Source organism: Diachasmimorpha longicaudata, chromosome 14 (assembly GCF_034640455.1).
Source record: "Diachasmimorpha longicaudata isolate KC_UGA_2023 chromosome 14, iyDiaLong2, whole genome shotgun sequence".
Taxonomy (NCBI): domain Eukaryota; kingdom Metazoa; phylum Arthropoda; class Insecta; order Hymenoptera; family Braconidae; genus Diachasmimorpha; species Diachasmimorpha longicaudata.
The window spans coordinates 4,875,827-4,897,603 of NC_087238.1; the positions used below are offsets into that span (position 1 = coordinate 4,875,827).

Genomic DNA, 21,777 nt, shown 5'->3' on the forward strand with positions numbered 1-21,777 from the left:
CTAACCGGACCACCGGATGAGGCCCCAGGTGAGTCCGTACCCAGCGGTCCCAACTCCCAAAATCATGATTCAAATCATCTACAACGACACAACTGCGAGGGCTCGCGATGTGTCTGTCAACGATACGAAAATGGTGAGCTTGTCGTTGCCACAATGAACAACAGAAATCCCGAGCCAGATAACAATTATCAAAATCCCAGAAGTCATCAGAGAATCTATCAAAATCGTCCCCCAAATCTCAATCCCCATTATCAGAATCCCGTGGATCTAGTGCACAATCACAATCAATTGCGGAGGCAAAATGAACCCGAGGAGAATATCTATGAACGTCTGGACAATGATGACGAGGTAAATGAGATCCTTGAAGTCAGGAGGAATGACCAGAATGATCACATGTACGAGAGAATTGATAATCGTTCTTGGTCGAGGGGTAATCAAGTCAGCCGAAATATCAATCCAATTCTAGCATTTGAGAGAAACTCCCGAGATATATATTTTCAAAATCCAAGTTGTCTCAGTCGTCTGGGAAATTTATCACGAAATTGTTTCTCCACTGATAATGTTGCAATGGCAACTAATGGCCGTTTGGTTTATCAATTTGGCCAGTGTATGTGCCAATTTTGCATGAGATTGCCATTCATAAGGTATCACATTTGCCAGCAGTGCAATACATTCAATTCAGGTAATTATGGAGCAAATTCCAGGCATTATATCTATCAGGTATCGAGAAATTGCAGATGTGCCTTCTGCCGGGGTGAGTATTCATACAGATTTCCCATAAATGCCAGGGGTTTGGTGGAGAGCTTGAGATGTCAGTGTAGAAATCCGAGTAACTGCAGCTGCAGAGGTAGACTCTTGTCAAGTTCCAATTCAGCAATTTATATCGGAAGAATTGACAGAATTGGAAGTGTTAATAATCCACTTTATGCCAATCCCAGTGTTTACGTGGGGAGAATTGAAAGAAATGCCGGGGCTGGGGGGGAGGGGGTGGCTGAGGGTGGAGTGGAAGTGGCTGCTGGAGAGCCTGGACCATCCGGTGAAGCTAGGGCACAGCCTGCCAGTTCGGTTTGTAATGTTAGCAATGCTGCTGATAGACAACACACTTGCGATGACTCTTGCATCAGAGGACAGGGTGGCATTTGTCAATTTGCTAGAACTGAGAGGCCTGAGTGTCATGGAAGATTCTCATATAATTGGTGGTTTGGCAATAGGTGGTTGGCTGGCTGGGGCTCTGCCGATAGGGGTACTGAAGGGGCCAGGGGGGAGGACAGCAGGGAACCTACTGCCAGTGACAGTGATGATTGAAAGTTTCAGGTACCGAAGATAATACAGGATTTTTTTAATGACCTCGTTGGGACTATTCAATTTTTTTAAGGGTAGGGTTCGACGAATTACGTGTACTTAGTAGGGTAATTAATTTATTAGAGACTATGGGAATATTTTATGTTTAATTTCTAGAACTTGTACATTACGTTGAGACGTTGACAAGGAAAGTCTCTGTACTATGTAATTATATTTGATAATTTTGAGTTTATCTTGAGGATATTGATTGAGAGGGGATTTTTGGAATTATCTCGAGGATTATTCTTGAAATAAATCAATGAAAATGTCTCTGAAAAATGTTGAAAATGACTGTAAAAATAATTTTATCGATAGTGATTCTCCGATTTGGTGTGAGGCTGTTTGCAATTCTTCGAACATTCCAATGGTTTTTTTATTATATCGAGGTCTTTGTCATTATTTCGGTGCAGAAGAGCTTCCACAGGACTTTCAACAACTCGGAAATAATTTATTGAAGTTGACATTTGCTGTGCAATCGTTCATCAATTGTAATCTTTCCTGAGTGGAGAATCGTCTCTAGATATTCTTCTCGTTCTTCGTTCTTGTCAAGTAGCATTGACCCCCTGAAGACTGTCCTAGTTTTTATAAGTTTAGTTTTTAATCCTGAAATATTAGAAATGAATAACACAAATAGCAGTTACTCTAAGTTGGAAGGACGAATATAAAAAGGATTGAGTAGGGAAATGAAATTAAACAGCAAATTCCTAAGATTATTTAAATTTTGAAAAGTGAGATTGTAATTTTATTTAATTTGTACTCAGACAATTTTGAATAATTAATTGACACGAGATTTGAACGCACAGGTGCATGAGGAGTGGTCCAGATTGGCCGAATGAAAAATTGTGAATGCAAAATTATAAATTATAAATATTGAATGGAAAAATTGTGTCATTGAAAAATATCATGCAGATAATATCAATGTTCAATTATTACGTTAAATGCATGATATCATTATTATGTTTTGGTGGTACTTTCGTTGGAGAAGTTCACAATCAAAACAAAATCAAATCACTAGTGTTTTTTGCGAATGTGGGAGGTATGACGATAACAATTTTTAAGCGAAATCAAACGAGAAACTGAATACATAAGCGTGATTGATTAATCATTGAGTTGATACCAATTTATGAATTTGTGTATTTTCATTTTTTGTGGGGAATATAATTCCTGATTTAATAAAAAAAATTATATTGTGCTGAAAGGATTAATTTTTTGGCTTTTTCATTCTATTAATATCACAAATAGTGAATTGCACCACAAAAATATATTTTACACTTGACATTATTCATTGCTCTTTCTTGTTAATTGCAGATAAGTAAACGTAAGCAACCGTAAAAATAATTGCAATTTATGCATCTCGTAAATTACGTTGATATAATTGTGATTGACAGCGATATTGAGGGCTAGTTCTGGTGGTGTCCCTTTGATCCTCACTGCTACCCCTTCTAGAAATAATCCCCGGCCTAGACTATCCACTTTTTTCGCAAAGTATTTTGTAAATTTTATATTACGAATAATTCCGAATCCCATCCCCATCTTCCTCTATAATATTCCGTAAAGAATGTGAAAAGTCATATGAATTCCCGTCTTTGATGTAAAAATGTGGAATGTTTCGCGATTCTGCGTGTGGGTAGATTGATTCTCCAGGCAGATGTCGACTGCCGAATCATTTCTTACCAAAATTGGCAAAGTCACAGGTCATTCCAACTACAGAATAATATATACAAAACATTGAAGTGTGTGATTCTCGACGAAATTAATTAATTATTCAGTAATGAAAATTAAAGGAAAAATTCTTCAAACTGATCAGCCTACGGTAGATCCTGGGACGGAATTTACGAGTCCAAAGGTCTTAATGTGATTAAAATTTTGAAGTCTTCATTTGGACTCGCAGAGTCTCAAATGTGTTTCCTCCCACCCTCTCCCCTCAATAGCTACATTCTAATTCTATGACTAACGACTGCAAGCTAACCCAGAATGAGAGCCCGTCGTCTTTCTAAACATTTCTCGACTTCTTCATGAGTCTACAACATAAGCGCGATGTATGGCCAGAGGGGCCAATGAAATTCTCATTTGCATTTTACTCGGGCGAGAAACCGTCGAATATCACCTCAACACCAACAATCTTATGTAATGTGCTTCAAATATTTCATAAATATGCGCCGCATAACACACTGAATGGTGTCGTTAGAACAACTGCGTGGATTAAATGTTAAAGTGAAATGTAAATAGAACCTTTGAAATTTGGATTTTTCTGGTAATTTTGGAGGAACGTCTGATTGTGAAAATTTAGTTTAAAAATTTATTTGTCATTCGTGCAATCGTTGAATTGCCTGAATGCCCAGAAACCGGAAGTCGCGAATGAGAAACTCACAGGAGTGGGATGAAGTGGGTGCAGTTTACCTTTGTCTCGTACCCCTGTTCCCTCCCCCTGGTTGGAGGTGCCGGAGGCCAAAAATTAATGATGAAAATCTCAGTTAATCACTGGTGTCTAGCGAACCCATTGACTGAGACTTGAAGCCTAATAAGTCCTCAAAAGTCATTAAAGTCGTCGTGCAAAAAGTCAAATGCGAGATAAAAACCTTAAATGCTCGTACAGTGAATCATCAGGTGGATTGAGCACTTGTTCGCGATTGGAATTCGCGGGACGTTCGTTTGCGTGACGAAATATCAGTAAATCTGGTCGTACGCCCCCGGTGTATGAACAAATGGGGGGTGTACACCCAGAAAAAAAAATTATTTCAACCCCCAAAATATAAATAAAATATTCAATGATTTCGCTAATGATTTCGTTCTGGATTTTTTCCGGTGCGTTTCATGATTATTATTTAATATTGAAGTTTATTAAAATGACATTAATTGCAAATGAAGTGACCTTCCATTTGGGATTAACAAAAATTTATGGAATATGAATTAATAATTTTTTTTATTTGAAAAAGCGTTTGTTGGAATTTAAAAATTAAGTCGATGAGTTTCGTGATTTGGGGGACGACAATTCATGTGCTTCGACGGCTCAGATTTTTATTCTCCTCAATCTAACAATTGAGTTCCGGTTGGCTAAATGCGAATAAATGGCGCGCAGGGTTAACAGTTAATTGATATGAAGCATAACAAGTACATGAAATGCCAAGCGTTTTAACTTGATCGAACAATCGAGTGCGCCTTATCGCTCTATATTACACACCAACCGGATCTAGTTTTATTCTATTTTTGTTATTTGAAAGTTTTACCTTTTATTGCGTGTCTCGACGAGACTATATCAATTCTTCGAGGACATGCACGCACGTTTGTCCCCTCGTGACAATACGATTATTTCTTCATTTTATTTTTGGTCAACTAGAATTGCCGAAGGGCATTTTTTCGAGATTAATCAACGACGTCTCCGAGTACTTAAAAGTCTGAGACAATTCCGAAACTTCGTTCCGAGAATATGTGATTAATGAATGATTTTAGAGTAGATAATTAATTTAAAAACCAAACTTGATGACTTGGACAGGAGCAATTTTCCACTTTTTAAATTTCCAAATCTTGATATATTTTTTTTTTGATAAAATTTAAATGTCAGATGTCTTTTCTATTTCTATTAGTGTGTCAATTTAATCTTTGAATTTGGAAACCGCTGGGGATTATTGAACGAGGGAGGAAATACTGATAAATTTATGATCGAGAAACTATTGACATTTAATCACATGAATAACAGATGCGTAATGAAACAATTGTGAAATCAACGTCTGCATTTGTGTCTAGGAAAGGATACAACCGTGACGGATATCCTCTCGGTTCAAGTGACAATTTAATTAAACGTCATGAGCTTGAGATTAAATCACTGACCTCATCCTGATTGCACTCAGCGGGAAAGCCGATGAGCTGTTTTCTATTACGAAATCCCTGAATTTCGCTTCACTCATTCTTCTTTCCGGAGGGAATGAATTAACATTGTCAATTGGCAACTGCATCGCTTCCTCCTGGCTGAAAAAAGCAATTAAATAATTATTTAAAGACCTTAAACAGTTCAGACTCGAGAGCCAGTAATTGACCATCAGCTGATGCTGATCGCATAATTTAGAAAATTAGGATTGATTTTTTACAGATTTAATTAGATAATATTCTATGAAATTCAAGTGATTGTTATCAGTTCTGAGTCAGACGCGAATCAGAATAATTTTCCGCCAATTTTTCCTCGCAATCGGGTCTTTCGAATGATAATCGAACGAAATATCGAAATGAGTCGACGACCGGTTCGAAGAAACCCTGAGTGAGAGCCTCAATCATGATCCAAACTCTTCTGGGGACTTTTCTCTCTCTCCATCCTGACATGTTCCATTCGCCTCACCGCAAGAAACTGTTGAACCAACTTCCTTCAGTAGTTGTTCACCAACCGAGCGGCTCACGTTTATCAAGGCTCTGCTGGGCCTACCAAAACCCATCCGCGAATATTCATCAATAGATTTGTCATCGCGACCCTCTCAAAATCAATGAAAATCATTTTATCAATTTTTTTGCAAAACATTTCCAAACTCAACCCCTCCCCTAGATGAAATTATTTGGTATCATTTGTTTGCGCAATAAATGTCAGACGGATTTTTTTTTTTGCGTGACAGTTAGTTGAAAAATTGCTTGAGGCTGTGTTAATGTGTCGCACATAATTTACTGAATTTTGTCTTCATCTCTGGGATAAAAGAGAACCTTGAAATTCTTCTTCTGTTTTGAGAGTGAATAGTCTCATTGATATAAAGTAAGTAAAGACAGGGGACTTTTTTTTATTTTAGTCACTTTGTAGTCTGTCTCGAGGAAGAAAAAATATATCGTTTTATCTTAAAATATTGACCTTTGCGCGAATATCTTAGGAATTTCGAAAATACGAACATATTTTGAACTCAGAATTATTATAAAATAAATTCATTGACTATTTTATTTGTTTTTTCACTTCTGCGTGAACCTCATGGAAATAACTGATGGGTAAAACCCAGTGATTACACTAAATAATTATAATTTAGTCACATTTAATTTGTTATTTATATTTAAATGTTCTGCATAAACAATCAACGCTATTCGACGTTTCTAACAATTTATTCTGACGCTTAGAATGCCGTCAGCTCAAATTTTTCAAATTGTAATTTTATTTTTGAGCCGATGGAGTTCAATAAAAAAAATCTCAATAAAACAATTTTTGTTTTTCTATCTCTAATTTTAATAGAGACCCAGTAGAATTGTTTAGCAATAAGACTGTGGACTCAGTCTCTCAACATGCAAAAAATAATAAAAAATTTTAAGCCAATGATTCAGTAAAAAAAATCAGGAAGTGGAGCACTTTAAAAGTCGACAGAAAATCGCCGATCGAATATTGACGTGTCTGGGGGAGCATGATCGAGGCTAAATGAGTGGGGCCCATCATTGCGAGAACACGCGGTAGCCGGAGTTTGTCTCGAATATCTCAATGATCGTCGAATGTGTCATTAGTTGGGCGTTTTTTTCCAGTCACTTAATTACAACCATATTAGCGAGTACGCGGTGTCAATGCGGGATAGCAGGTGTCGACTCATTTCTTCAGTGGTATCAGACACATGAGCAGCCAATCACACAAACGTACAATTTGGGTGATGGTGTGCATGATCAACAAGTATGGCAATTCGAGAAAAGCATAGAATTAAAGTGGTTGTATCCTCGGGCCACAAAAATCGAACCGCAAACCTGATAAATTATTGAATTTCCGAGTGTCTCGACCTCAATAAATTTTCCATTCCTTTAACGGATTAAAAATGAAAATCAGTTCATTAAATTTCCGAATGATTTTCCAACAATAAAAATATTTAAAAATGAGCAATTCCGATTAAAATAAATATTACTATTATTTATGGAATATTAATTAGTCTGAATATTCCTTTGAAATAAATAAAAGATGTTTCAGAATGATTTTTGTTTTTGAATTTTATTTAATATCTAAAAACGAAAAACATTTTGAGACACAATTGATTATTGAAATTCATTATTTCTGGTAATTGTTCAGTTTAAAAATTATTGTTGAATGGAAAAAATTGTTTCGAAAATACTTCGGCGTTCGTTGATATTCGTGGCGTGAAAATTCGAAAGAAAGTGACTTTTACTCGGTGGACCGGGCACCAAATAAAACACGAATAACCGAAGAGAGTGAGAGTCCCCCGTCTAAAATAAAAAGCGTCACAGGCCACACATATTATGTATTTCGCCGTTTGAAGAGAAAACGTTATAATATTGCGTCACGCATTAGACTGTGAATCACCCAAGAATTATCTAAATGCTTATCTAAACACAGCACGTCAAGAATTATGAAATTAACATTTATATCTGATTTTTCCCTGAACCCCTGAATTTCCAGTGCTCAAGATGTTCCGAAACTTCCCTGGAATCGCAAAACCATAAAAATTCCCATAATGTTCCCACAAAACCAGTAATTAAAATAATCCCTAAAGTATAATTTCCATCTCTGGACCCAGATGAACGAACTGCTGATTAAAGACCTTTCCCTTCTTTTTCAGATTCTCCAGAGTCCGGATTCGCCGGGTACCTTCAATTATTCCCGTTATTTAATTCCCCACTGTGCACCCAAATACGATAAAACGTCAGAAGCATCAGACAATGAATGAAAATAGTCATGACTTGTTGATCTCAAAATACCTCACCCGAAGAATATCCACCGATATGACCAACTGAATAAAAAAAATTCAGCAGAAATGGAGTGCGACATAATCCCAAAATAAAAAAAAAATTAATTCCGCTATTTACGTTGTTATATATTTAAATATTAAATTATAAAGATTGTCCAGCCGATGAAGAGATGTCTCTCGTGAACTTCAGTCTCCCATTTCAACTGGCAACACCGACCCCCTACATGTACCCCCCTGATGTGGGTCAGCAGACACCAACAAATAATTTAAAATTCAATGCAGTCCCAGGTGATAATTTCGGAAGGGAGAGACGTTACCAGAACGAACCCTACATTCCTCCAGCTGCTTATCACCAGCAGGAGCATCCCCATCGTGGGGTCAAGCAGCAGGAGCACCTGCAGTCGAGGCAGAGACAATACTACAAGCAACAGGTACAGCAGCAGCAGCGGCATCAGCTCAGGAGTCAGCAAATTCCTCAGCAACAGTTCCAGGGGTCGCAGGAGAAAAGGTACAGCTATGAGCAGGACTTCCGGAGAGGACAGGCTAGGGGTCAGGAGCAAGTGGTACCTCAGCAGCAGAGGACACCATCAACAGGACAGGTGACTCAACAGGACTCGGCCAGAGTTGGTCATGGAGCTGGTGCTGGAGAACAAGAACCCTATCCTGAAAGACCTGATGGGTGAGTTCTTCATTTTTATGGGCTGAGGAAAAGTTGAAGGACATCCAAAGGGCCAATAGGATCGGATCATTCTGTCATGTGTTATGATCTTCATTTTTATATCGACATCACTATTTCGATTCGAGAATAATAAAATTAATTCTCTGACAGGATAATTTAATCTGTCAGGAAGTGACGAGATGTTTTCTCAAATTTTCCTGAAACTACCTGAATCAACTATTCCCTGATTCAACCGATTCATCTAGACTCCGAATCAACGTTGATGGATGAGAAGACTTTTCTTTTGATTTAAAAAAATTTCTAACACCCTTTGATAGTCCTTTAACTTATTCGTTCACCTGAGATAAAAAAATTTGTATTTTGAAAGAAGATAACACGTGACGTATATTCGAAAGTCGTGGTTTGGCAATTCGATTTTACAAACGTGAAACCTGCCCGAGATGGAAAAAAAAGAAACTCGTCTCGTTTTCATGCGGCATTTTTTTCTCGACTTTTTGTTCCGGGGTTTATGCCCGCTGTATATTTCATTTTTGTTCTTTTTATTCATTCGCGAATGCCATTCGTTTTGTTTGAGAGGTAAAAGGTGATACGCTCTGAAATTAAATTCGGAGCGAAAGCGACGAGTCGACGGTGGTTTATGCACTCTGGGTTAATTGAACATGCTGAAGACTTTTAAAAGTCCCACGAAGAAGAATTCTCGTCATCGATATTTTATTTACACGAGACGGAACGCTGTGATGATAAAAAAAAACGATAGATAATTGAAAAAATGTAATTAATTGTGGATTGAAATTAGTCGCTTGGGGTAACTGATCCAACGAAGAAAACTATAACGAAATTTTGGGCATGTCATGTCCTGAGAATAGGACTAAGTGTCTCCAGCACTAATTAGTCCGGTCTTATTGAAAGTTAATGAGTTGATAATAGTTTATGATTAATAAATCTAACTAATTTAAGGTACACACGTGTAAATGGGGGCTCATACGCCGGTCCAGGTGCTAAAACGTCAGTTCATGCTGTATTGGATTACGACGAAGATGAAGACGGAGAGACTGACGTGGAGGACTATTACGACGATGACATCCCCAATAACGCTCGTGTCACCCCCATCCAGGGGCCAATTTACATAAAAAATGGGTCAGTTCCTGTGGTTCCTCTGTACTCTTACCCTCAACTCAACAACGGAACATTTCTGCAGATACCAGTGAGTAAAAGATCTTGTTCCTCTGCTCTTTATTTCACTGTTGACTGGCTGATCCCAGATGATACCCCAAGACGTAGTCATTATCCTGTGAATTTAATATCACCTGTCTGGAGCGACTGGGCTCGGAAAGGCCGGTGGGTCACGATAAATTAGGAGTGAGGGGGAGGTGTCCATTCATGTTACGTATGAAATGAGAATAATGAGCATAGAGTTCATTAGGTCTATTAACACTTCTGGGAATTCTCCTTATGCCGATGGTACAGGGAAGTTGTTATTGTTTGTGTCTGTCAATTGTATTATTCGATTTATTGTTAACATAAAAAATTTAGTAGAAATTACCGTACCATTTGGTAATGGGTTTATCCTTTGGGGAGTAATTACCGGTGATTAAGGGTGTTACGCATTTTTTCATTGAACGTTTCACTGGAAAAGTGCGGAAATATTCCGTAATTTTTACTGAATATTATTTTGACCGGCAGATTACCGAACGTAATTATTAAATATTTTTTCTCTCCATTAAATAATCGCTAATAAATCAACATTTATTTGTTCACCTAATTTTGATGTCTGTTTTCATCGGCTCAGCAATCGCGCGTCTCTGGGTTATTGAAAGTCATCAGAGAGTGAATGATCGACGTTGGATGACTATCGATATATCATGCCCGCATGACATTTCCCGCATATAATCATTTCACACACCCACGGTAACCTCTGCGATCACAGTCCCGAGAGATTCTGCAGCTGATAAAGTTCGGCGCCCGTTAAATTTTCATTCTGTAATTTTCATTCAATTTTTTCTATCCAATTCCGAGCAATATATAAATAATTGTTCACATCGATAGGGTCACACAGTTAGTCATCCGAACGTTGAACAATTTCCCAATAAAAAAATTATTTTATTGGCAACTCAGAATAGGCATTAGTCACCGCAAGTGGAAAAAAAACCTTACGCCCTTTACGACTACATTAACCGCAATTGCGACACCCCGTGAACGTACTTTATGATCCCAGGTCACTGTAACTAACATCTGGGGTATTACAGTCCCGGCGTTCACAGAACAGAATAGTAAAACGAACAACGAGCGAAATAAAAAAAAAATCTTCTCATCTGCTCTGCCAGGGTTCGATATATCGTTCTATATATTCTCGAATTTCGTAATCGCTCGGTTTGGCGGCGCCGCATATATGAGAACCTGAAAAATCCTTTTCCCACCGCCCTGGGTACCCAATGGCGATGTAGTGCACAACTGAGAGATCGTCTAATCGGTTCAATGTCGATTTCAATTCTCAACTGTGATCCTTTCACTCTCAACTCCAAACGCTACGGTAATATCCACTGATTTTTTTTCAAAAGTACCGACTCAGGTACCAGAAAAACAATTAACACGGGAGAAAAATAATTAAAAAATTACGCGTCTGATTAAGGATCTGCCATTAAAAACAATATTCAGTAAAAATTGTGGAATATTTACACATTTTTTCACTGAACCTTCTGGACTTTTTCCTCCGCAGGAAATAAATATCTCCCACTAATTAATTAAACGACACGATCTTCATTCGGTGATTAACATATGCGATTTAGGGAAAGACTCGATGTAATTCTAGCTGAATTGATAATCCGATTGATCCGGTTGATTTGATCCTGAATTGATCCGATCCGTGATTTACTCGAGAGACCGAGACCGTTCGAGAGTGACTACTCCTCGGTTCGTCCAGGGGAGGGGTCTGACCTAAGGATAAGGCCCTTTTGTCTATTGGATTGTCCACGTGTTGAGTTGTTTAGGTCATAAACCGCCGAAGTGTTCGCCGCATCTCCCCGTCACGCTCACAATGGGTCACGGAGCTGTTCCGTAAGAAGTGCGGAACTGTTCCGTAATTTTTACTGTTTGGACCGAGGAATTAGGGAACAGGAGCGTATTTAAAAAAATATTTTTCTCTCTGCATTCCCTCATTCATCCACCTTCCACTCGGCGTATTACGACATGGGGATATCCCTCCATCGCCGCCAGAATTCACGTCTCATTATACATTAGTTAATTCGTTAACATGCCGTGAGAGGTATACGTGTCAGTGTTATTGGTACATTCGAGCGACGGCCCATTATCTTGGCGAAGCGAAAAGTAGAAAGCACTTGTAACTTTGACGGGTCTCGGAGCAAGTGGTGGACCAATCGCCTTTACATACATAATACCCAGTCACGAGTCATAATCGATCCCCTGAGACGAGTGTTTCCATTCGTTTTTTTCACTTTATTAAAGTGATTGGGGGATTGAATATGACATGAGTAATTGGACGGTCATATTTCCGCGGATTTTCGCGCTCGAGCGAACCATTGTCTTCGCAATTAAACTGACCATTGAATGACCGAGTGATTTTTTATAAAAAATAAAAAATAATAAATATAATTCGCCGGAGGCAGCGGCCCACGCGATGAAAAACTTCGCGTGGGCGATTGTCCGAATGAGTTATTGAATGCACGCGGAGTCAACAAACATTTGTCCAAACTTCCGGCTTATGCCATCCTGATCAACTCGAGGTATACATTTCCCTCGACATCTCTCCATTCCGCAATTCCCGTCACTCTTCTTGATTTATCGAGTCACTCCGTTGGTGCCTCATTGTATATTGTAGACACGATTCTCAATCGCGCAATACAGTCATTAACGCATCACCGTGAACCGACCAAACGATGAATAAATTATGTATGAGGATAGTTGGGTGATGTAAAAGTTCCTGGTTTTGTCATTCAAAGTCGAGGACACGAGGAATTTCTCTCCATTCAATGACAACTATTTAATTTGTTTTTTAAATGTTTTTTACTTTTGGGAGCCGTTTCATTCTCTGCGAATGATTTTTGCTTCGAATTCCTAACAATCGCTCCCTATTAATTACGAAAAAGACATAATTTTTATTGAATGTGTTCCCTGTGTGTAATTATCATTGACAAAAACAAAATTGAGAATTTTAATTTTAATAGTCCGACTATTGTTATAATAAATCGAAGCAGAAGAAATGTCCAGATATTCCAAGTCGTAGAGCCTTTTGTTTTAAACAAATTATCATTAAAATACTGAAAAAATCCAAAACTTTGAGCTGATGAGATGTTATATTATTCAGTGCTAGTAGTCTTCGATAAACATTCACGTAGTGATGCATTTACAGTCATTTTTTATCCCTCTTGTTTGTGTTTAACGAACATCCACTGCGAAAAGACCTCGACGTGAACAAACAGGCTGTCACATGAGTAAATTTTCACGTAACGCAACGTCTGCGTCGGAGTTTGTTTACTGGATGATTTACAAATGGATAGATAGATATATAGATAGATAGATAGATAGGCTGTCTACTTTGCAATTAGAATTCCTGATGTTCAAGAATATCGAGAGGCTCCGAAAAACCAAATATAATTTTCTCAATGAAACAGAAGTTGAAACTTCAATTTTCACATGCGAGAAAACGATCTCAACTTCGATATTTTCGTATTAATAATATTTTTTAATTTTCAGATATTATGGACTGCGTTGTCGGTGGCACTTGGGGTGGAGTTAAGGGGTGATCTTGTGAGAGGTACACCCTGTATCAAGAAATATCATCAGCTGTTCTGTCCAACTGCTGGAAATACATATCCAATGTGAGAAATTATCTCAGGGAAAAATTATTTTTCAATATTTTTTTTTCTTTTTATTTCCTTTATGTTAAAAAAAATTGTCTTTATTGTATATCTCCACAAGTCTCCTCCTCCCCTATTTTATTAAACATTTTATTAATTTAGTGATGTGCCCACAACTACTTTTCCTATAAAAAAAAATATATTTCTCTTTATTTTTAACTTCTTCCTTCTCATTTCCACCCCCTTTCTCCCTTCCCCCTGTCCCTCCATCCCTTTCTGACTGTTCTCCACCCTTCTACTCCCATCCCACCCTTTGCTTATGTCTCGTTTTGTCCCAGTAGAGAATGATATTCACCTTAAATAATTTTTTTTCGGGTGAAAAGTACTGTATTTAATGATAACAATAATTTTAGAGAGAGAATTGAACAATTTATCGATGAGAATAAGGCCCTCATGAAACGAATGTACGGTGATTTCGAAATGGACAAGGAGTATGGGCCGGAAACGAGTTCTTCCCCGAGACGAAGAAAAAAAAGGGCATTCGAGGAGCATGACTTACCTGACGGAGGTCCCACCGTCGGGGTAGAACGTCAGACGGATCCAGGATTTATCGAGGGTGGTGATTCGTTTTTCAGTAAAGCTCGAAGACCCAGGCAGTCGTTCTCGAATAAACCGAGTGAGACGGGAAGGTAATTAATCTTGTTTCACTTTCAAGGATGACTCGTCGCCGTAAAATCCAGAATTTTGGGGTGAAAAATCACTCGTAAGTCCCATTAAAATTATGGAGGGCCCACAAATAATTACGTGAATATTTTTAGATTCCATTTACTGAGTAATTGCGTAGGAATTATGGAAAAGAGAATTTTTTAATTACTGTTTTCTATTTATGATTTAAGGGTTGACGCTTGCGAATCGAAAGTGGAAATAGTAACTCCTTATTGGGCGAGCAATAGTGCGGGGAAAATTCGTGCTATTGTTAATACCCAACACTTTGAGCAAGCCATTCATCAGGAAGTTTGTTCGTAAGTATTTACAGAGTATTTTACGAATTGTAAAATTACGGAAAATTACTGTCGCATTGGAGATATAATTATTTGGAAATAATTTATCAAATATTGTGATTATTAACAGTGACTGATAAAATAATTTATGGATAATTGAATAATTTGGTTGTGCCCTTCATTTGATTCCAGGAAAACTCATACGAATCGGTGCAATGGCGACTGCGGATGTGAACAAAAATACAAATGGCATAGATTGCTGGCTTATGATCCTGACAATGACTGCAAAGGAATTTTCATGGACTGGTTTTTATTCCCTTCCTGTTGCGTGTGCCGTTGTGATCCCCAAGGAAAATTCCCCGGGACTTCATCAACACCCAGCACACAACGAGGCTGAGGGAGAGGGACTTGATCACTTTTCTACGACGAAATTCCCACTTTTTCTGAGGGTTTCAGAATGAAAAATCGAAATTACAGCGAACAAAAATATGCTTTCACCTAAATACTATTTTTCAGTTAAAAATATCGGTTTTAACGCATGCAGAAAAATATTCGATAAAAATTACAAAGCTGTCAACATAATCCGAACGATTTTGTTTTCGAAGGCGTAAAATTTATCACGAAATTTTCCATCCATTTTGACGAACCATAATTTTTTTTTCTGATGACTTTTACTGAATTTCTCTCTGAGTAAACTATAAAATGTAAAATCTAGGTTTAAATCTCCCCAATTTCCCAACTTTCTTAAAAATTATTTATTGAATCCTGAGAACTCTCGAAAATTAAATGGTATAATAAGTTCTTCGTCCCAATCTGTGCAATCACGCAACATAAAATTGATAATTGGACATTCGTGTCCCACCGGAATGACAGAAACACGATTGAGGCTGATGCATTGCACAATAATATTAAGTGCACGTTTGATCAGTGTCTGTGTGAATATACAGTGAAAATTGCATAATTAAATGAACTAGTGCTTCGATGTTATAATTTCATCGGCCAAAATGGCACAAAAATAATTCGTACCTGCGAAAGGGAGAGAAAATCGCGAGGTATACTGAACATTTGTAAAAACGATGTTTTTTCCCACGAGAAAAAAAATCCTGACCACTCTTCAGAGATTATTACCATAATATTCCATTATTTTTCATGTAATCATTTTGTATTTTTAATAAACGTTGTAATAAAATGTTGCCTTATCCATTCTGACACCTCACGAAGGCGAGTAATACCGGAATGATTTAATTGAGAACCTTGAGAGTCTATTTTCACACTGAAATTGTTTGGATATTGTCGCTGTCATGGTTTAGTCTCTACCAACTGTGACTTGTCGAATTTATTTTCTAGCGCTAGGAATATTTACGACGACGCCAGCTCCCACACGTTCAATTGATCGCATCGTTGTAATCAACGTTGTTATAAGAACCTTGGCATGAAAATTATGCACTAGTGCTCGGACGAGTGAATTTAATGGCCATTACAAAATGTAAGTGATCCACTTATTTAAGAATGCGAAGAATGACATCGTTGTGCCTCAGATAATGCCCTCGCAGGATCAATAAATTCCTGTGGTATTTAGTATTGACGATTAAAAAAGTTTTCAACAATTTTCGCTGGAGTGCGCTCCATTTTTTAATAGAGAGGACCTGGGAGTCCTTTGAATCCCTGATCCAGACAATATCACAGGGAAATCCTGGAACATGTGAACAGGTGAACAGAAATCCACTTGTGAATATCGTGTAGAAAGTGCTTTATTTCGACAATTTTTTCACAAATATTCGGTACAATTTTAATATCGTGATAAATACTAATAGGTAAGGCATGTACTTCACCAAATCATCTGATTAAAAACCTTCCCATAATGATAAAAATAAAATTAAAATGATAAATAAAATCCACGGATATGATTTTTTTTTTTATTTAAAAATCGCTGATCGTGATGATTCACCGTAGTTTCTGTTCATCAACTTGGACGGATATCTGATAAGCCACATATTTAGTTCCCTTCAATTTCCTCTCTTCGTTTGAACGCCAATGAGCTTCATTAATGCGATAAATATTGTTATTTCATTATTCGTTGAGTGGAAGCACTTTCTATGGAGTCGAATCGTTTTACCGTTTGTCTACCGAAATTACGGCCGGATTTTTTATCGGGGTGTCGTGGGAGGGGGTAGAAAAGGACGAGTATCGAATGTACAAATAGAAGGGGTTCGAGGGGGAGGCGAGGAAACTATAAAAAAATAACAATGTTACAGGGGGATATTGTTACATTAAATTAGTTTTGTACCTGCGGTGCAGATTGCGCCGATATAATTACTAAGAAAATTCCAACGTAAATATAGTTTTCATTTTTGTTAGCGAAAATAATTTAAGCCAAATGTCTGCCTCGTACGGTTGTCCGTTAAAAAAATCATTAATCTTCGTCACCTGCGTTACCTATTTAATCATTTAATTTTTTAAATTCTAGAATACATTTATGTGAATACGTAATCTGAATTTATGAATGTAAAATATTTGATAAACACTTAATTATCTTTTTTTGTTGCTCCTGTCGATTGAAGTGACTAGATGCCGAATGATTTGACACCAGCCAGGAGTGGAGTCACAGCGAGGATGATGGCGAATACTTGGAATATAGCTGAGCCTGTGATGGAGGTGCCTGAGTTGCAGGCATCGGTGCTGCATATGTTGCAGGATACCATTGATCGAGAACTGTACTCTGTCGATATTTGATGACCGCAGGGTCCATCCTTGATGTCTCTTTCGTCTGCGCGGAGAGTATCGCATTGACGCTGGGTTGTGGTTCTGCCACCCTCTGTGCAACAGAAAATGAAAAATCGTTTGAAGTATTTCTATAACGAAGGGGTAAAATGGAGAGCCCTTAACAACTGATTTCGTTCCCTGATTTTTGATATCACATGTCGGGGGCACGAAAAAACAGCGATAACTTCGAAACGGTTGGAATTATAAAAAAAAGTTTCAAATGAAAAATGATCCTCGTTTAGAGACGCAGACATTTTGTCATATGACTTTTGTTCCTATCTGTCATTGTCACCGCGATATGACAGCGGGAAGTACCAGCATTGTGCCCGAGTTGCAAACGAAAACAATCAGACGGAGGAACAAATATTTGAAAAAAAAATCATTGACATAGGGAAATGTATATAAGCGAATATATAATTTGTGTATTGCATATTATATTATAAGGGAATTAATTGGTTATATAAATTGAATTTTTAAAGGGCTCGACAGCAGTTGCGTCGGGCTCATTCATCTGAAAATTTTCGTACGTGAAAAATTCAAGAGCAATGTTAATGATAATTAGGGAAACAAATTGGGTGTGGCATTGTCCTTGAAACACCTCTCATATAGCTCCACTCTTAACTTATTATTCCAATTCACCAACACTTGTACGCGAACTATGAGTCACGTTAAATTGCAGAGAGGAGGGCGGGTTCCGGTCGAACGAGATGCAGAAATATTTACTGTCTCTCTCCCTGACAAGTTGTAACGTCTCTCTCAAGGCGTCATTCCTCAAAATGAATATTAACGTTTTGCTTTAATTTTTTTTTTTTTCAATCTTTGTGCTTTACCCGAGCGCGAGGGGCCACTGGAGCCGCCCACGAGGGGCTGGTTAATTGGGGAAGATGACTGTATGAGAGTCCACAGGAAATTCACTGCGTCATACCCAATTTTACAGGAATATTGATAACAACATTTTGTAATTATTCAATTAATTATATTTAATTGAGCAGACTCACATCTTCACAGGGAGAGGAAAATTGTTTAATAATTACGTGTCTCTTCCGTAATCTGTCAGTCACGACAGGGGTCGGTAAAAATTACGAGAGAGTGACTGACTGTTACGTCAGTTTTAGTGGCAAATTACGGAGGCGACTGGTCATTTTTGAAAAATTTTTTTTGTCCCTCTGGGGGATTAATTGAGTTGTGGGGAGACTTACGGGTGTAGACCATTTTTCTGCAGATGTATTTCTCGTTGTATCCGTATGGAGTTTGTGATTGCTGTGAATTGCAGTCCCTCAGGAATGATATTTTAGTGTGCTCCGTGGCATTACCGAGATGATCGCACTGCGAGAAACTGTCACTGTTGCAGATCCAACACTGCAAGGCAGCACCTGAGAATAAAAATATCAAATTTCGTGCTAATTCAGCGTCGAATAAAATAGAATATTTTTCAGGGCTATCAATAACAAATGATTATTACTTTAAATTTATTTCTGGAAAAAATAAAGAGCTAAAAATAAAGATCTTTAACCGACCAATCGATATAATTTTTTTGGCTTCATTCAGTGATAGATTTTTACCCCAAACATTTTTATTTGAAAAACTATCGAATCATTGATTGAAAAAAAATTTAATACGCATTCAAAACCATGAAAAGTTCCCCCAATTTTCAAAAAATGCTGTAACCACTTTGCAGGTACTTTTGTTTAACTGTTTACCATAAAACTGTCGAGTAAATATTTTACGTGATAATAATTTTAAAATATAATGAGGGTAAGATTTATATTTAGAGGTAAACGACGCCTTCCAACCGCATATTAAAATCTCTCAAGGTTCATCTAAACATTCGAGTCATTTGATTCAATTCTCACGATCGAGATTAAAAAAATTACCGGTTACGTAACAACCAGCTGCGATTGTTGTCCAGTACTAGTGAGTGAGTCAAGAGACTGTGTAAACTCGTCTCAGTGATGGACAAAAAAATTGTCGTAGTACAAAAAATCGTAAAAAGTCTCCTTGTCCCAGAATTAAATTCATCGACATTTTCATAGACATTTTCCAGTCGTAAAAACAATTACGGACAGCCATGAAATTTCGGGTTTTTTTTTCTCTATTTGAAAGCAACTCTGCGTGTCAGATAAAGTGGAATGCGTCAATGATGACCGCATCGTCAGGAGTTACCTTTGCGTAACACTTCGAGCTCTTTAGTTACGCCGCAAATGTTCCATGTTTATACTTGAATCCCAGTATTGCCAAGTGATTTGTTATAAAAACGTGAGAGGTGAGTCATTTTCCGTTTTTTCCGCTAGTTGAAACACGTTTTTTTTTATCATTATTTTTTTTTCAGAGGCTTTTTTATGGTGACACGAACCCGCGGAAGTGGTCATACCTCCTCCCGGCCTCGCCCTCGATATTAGAACACCTTTTACGTGGGGAAATGTTGGGTGAAACATGAGAAGTTAATGTGCGTGGAGAGATTCAATGAAATGAAATTTTTTTAGGCGAAAAAAAAATTTGTTTTTGCTGATTTTATTTGATTGAGTGATCGTAGGGATGATTACTGTCATTAATTCAAGGAGAAATATATTTTGACAGAATATTTGACAGAATATTTCTTGGTTTTTGGTTTTTGTTCCACGAGAAGAGAAAAAAATTGAAGCGAAGAATGAAATTGTCAAGACATTTTTCCCAGATAAAGAAACCTTACCAGAAAATTCCGGGGGATTCAGCGATTTTTATGGAGCTCGTGAGTGACTTTTTACGGTTCCGTAAAATTTCTCAGTCGTCGGGTAAAAATTACCGAGCGACGTCTGCAGCGGAATCATCACTGGTGTTTAAATTTTACGGAGAAAGTCGTAGAATTGACGTCTCAATTCCTAGAATTTCAGTTCAGACTGACATTTTTTATCGCATTGCACTTCGCTCGGGGATCACGTTGCGATAAATAATTTTCCCATTTTTTCCCGGTGATTTTTATTGAACTTTTCTCCCCCTGTCCCGAGATAGTAAAAAATAAATCGATTGGGATCTTGATCGAGTCGTCACGAGCTTCCGTTTGAAGTCCTCAATCAGTTCCAGAACGAAAAAATCTAATCACCCAAACAACGGAGTGACGACATAATTAGCATCGCAAATTCTTAATTGTCACATCCGCTTTACATTTTTTTTCTGGGTGAACCGATGATTGATCATGAGCTACGTTGATAGGGGCTCCGCCGATCGAAAAGTCCAGCGCCTATTTTTACCCCCCAACGCGGAAGTTCCCGTCAATCACTCGAATTTCTAATTTCCAGAAAATCTCGAATGAGCCTTCACGACTCCATCCGACGATATCACAATTGAAATGAACAATATTTATAATTTTATTTATTTCTCTACCGTCTCACGAATATTAGAGCTCCGTCTCTCCGGACATTTACCTACATAAAAACCCGGATCTGCACAATTTTGACGGCCAATCGAAATCCATGGACGATAGCAAAATTTTCATTAGGACCTTTTTTGTCGAGCGATTCAAGTACTACAACAAATGTCATAACAAAAATTTTCCTATCCCTCTTAAATTCAAAGATATTGTTAAAAAACTGAAGTCAGATGAGTCAACTTATCTCGTTTTACCACTTCGCTCCTGAATTCCAACAGTCGCGCAATCCCGCCGCGTTCGGGTGCGCAAATTTTTCGAAAGTACCCGGGAAAATTCAAAACTCGGACCCACAATGACGGAACTGACGCCTAAAAATATTAATTACCAGTGGAATTATGTAAAAAAGGCAAAAACTCACCGGACTGAATCGCGAGGGCAAAAGCCAGAGCTGCGATCATACAATTGACGCTCGATGCCATGTTCCCTTTAATGTTGATAAACACACGATGCAATAAACACGCTTTGGTCTACAATATTCAATGTGCGTTCGAGACCGTGGTCACACTCGTACTGAGGCGTCACTTCGGTTGCTGATGAAGTGCACGCGTCCGAGGTCCGGGCGATCGGCAGCGTCTCCTTGGAAAGCGCCACGGCGTCACAAAAAGAACACTCCCTCACATAATCCCGTTCGACTACAATGAAATTCCGTGTACATGTTAGGTTTTTCCCCCATTAGGACATCCCTACCACCGTAGGGCCTATTGCGTCTCTGAATAAACCGATCAAAGACGAAGTCACCGCGTCCCTCAAATTTCTTGGGGACCAAAAAACCGACGGATTTTAGTGATTTGTTGGAGATCGAAGGGTGATGTCATTTGAAATTTTTATATGAGGGAGATCAGCGGAATTATCAGATGGTCATACTTAGAAATTTGAATTTATTGTTAAAATTAATTGTGTTAATTAAATTAATTTGGGGAGAGCGCGTATTCAATTAAAATACCGATTTTTTTGTAGTTGGAAAATGAAATAAAGAATATATTATGAAAATGTAATAGAAGTCGGAAAATTATTGTGTGAGCTGGGGGGCTGGGCCCTCTAATCTCTCTACGTATCCGACCAGAGGGGCTGGGCCCCCCTGCAGTCCCATTCGCCGATTTTTCCTCATTTTTGACGACATAAAACATCGAAT

General features: G+C 38.0%; 3 protein-coding genes and 1 long non-coding RNA gene across 4 annotated transcripts; 3 read left to right on the top strand and 1 right to left on the bottom strand.

Annotated features, from left to right (window-relative positions):
• The first annotated feature begins 16 nt into the window (after positions 1-16).
• LOC135169164 (uncharacterized) lies at positions 17-2,546 on the top strand. The gene is made up of 2 exons (XM_064133900.1): positions 17-28; positions 100-2,546. The coding sequence occupies exons 1-2, from the start codon at positions 17-19 to the stop codon at positions 1,303-1,305; spliced, it is 1,218 nt and encodes a 405-aa protein (XP_063989970.1). The 3' UTR covers positions 1,306-2,546.
• A 3,040-nt stretch (positions 2,547-5,586) lies between these two features.
• On the top strand, positions 5,587-15,711 carry LOC135169065 (protein spaetzle 3). The gene is made up of 7 exons (XM_064133768.1): positions 5,587-6,073; positions 7,854-8,661; positions 9,619-9,865; positions 13,372-13,496; positions 13,889-14,164; positions 14,372-14,497; positions 14,669-15,711. The coding sequence occupies exons 2-7, from the start codon at positions 8,153-8,155 to the stop codon at positions 14,871-14,873; spliced, it is 1,488 nt and encodes a 495-aa protein (XP_063989838.1). The 5' UTR covers positions 5,587-6,073; positions 7,854-8,152; the 3' UTR covers positions 14,874-15,711.
• A 498-nt stretch (positions 15,712-16,209) lies between these two features.
• Positions 16,210-21,203, bottom strand: LOC135169077 (uncharacterized). The gene is made up of 3 exons (XM_064133796.1): positions 21,004-21,203; positions 18,439-18,612; positions 16,210-17,291 (listed from the first exon to the last, which is right to left on the bottom strand). Exons 1-3 carry the CDS (start codon positions 21,062-21,064, stop codon positions 17,041-17,043), a joined length of 486 nt encoding a protein of 161 aa, XP_063989866.1. The 5' UTR covers positions 21,065-21,203; the 3' UTR covers positions 16,210-17,040.
• LOC135169084 (uncharacterized) lies at positions 18,611-19,820 on the top strand. The gene is made up of 2 exons (XR_010300158.1): positions 18,611-19,502; positions 19,569-19,820. It is a non-coding gene; the product is annotated as an uncharacterized LOC135169084 (long non-coding RNA).
• Positions 21,204-21,777: the final 574 nt, after the last annotated feature.

What these genes read in the sequence shown, in the direction of transcription:
- LOC135169065 (XM_064133768.1), top strand. Translation starts at nt 8,153, where the DNA reads ATGTCTCTCGTGAACTTCAGTCTCCCATTTCAACTGGCAACACCGACC. An exon ending in GAACATTTCTGCAGATACCA is followed by an intron (nt 9,866 to 13,371) that starts GTGAGTAAAAGA and finishes TTTAATTTTCAG; the next exon opens with ATATTATGGACTGCGTTGTC. An exon ending in AAACCGAGTGAGACGGGAAG is followed by an intron (nt 14,165 to 14,371) that starts GTAATTAATCTT and finishes TTATGATTTAAG; the next exon opens with GGTTGACGCTTGCGAATCGA.
- LOC135169077 (XM_064133796.1), bottom strand. Translation starts at nt 21,064, where the DNA reads ATGGCATCGAGCGTCAATTGTATGATCGCAGCTCTGGCTTTTGCCCTC. An exon ending in TGCCCTCGCGATTCAGTCCG is followed by an intron (nt 18,613 to 21,003) that starts GTGAGTTTTTGC and finishes TTTTATTCTCAG; the next exon opens with GTGCTGCCTTGCAGTGTTGG. An exon ending in CAGAAAAATGGTCTACACCC is followed by an intron (nt 17,292 to 18,438) that starts GTAAGTCTCCCC and finishes TCTGTTGCACAG; the next exon opens with AGGGTGGCAGAACCACAACC.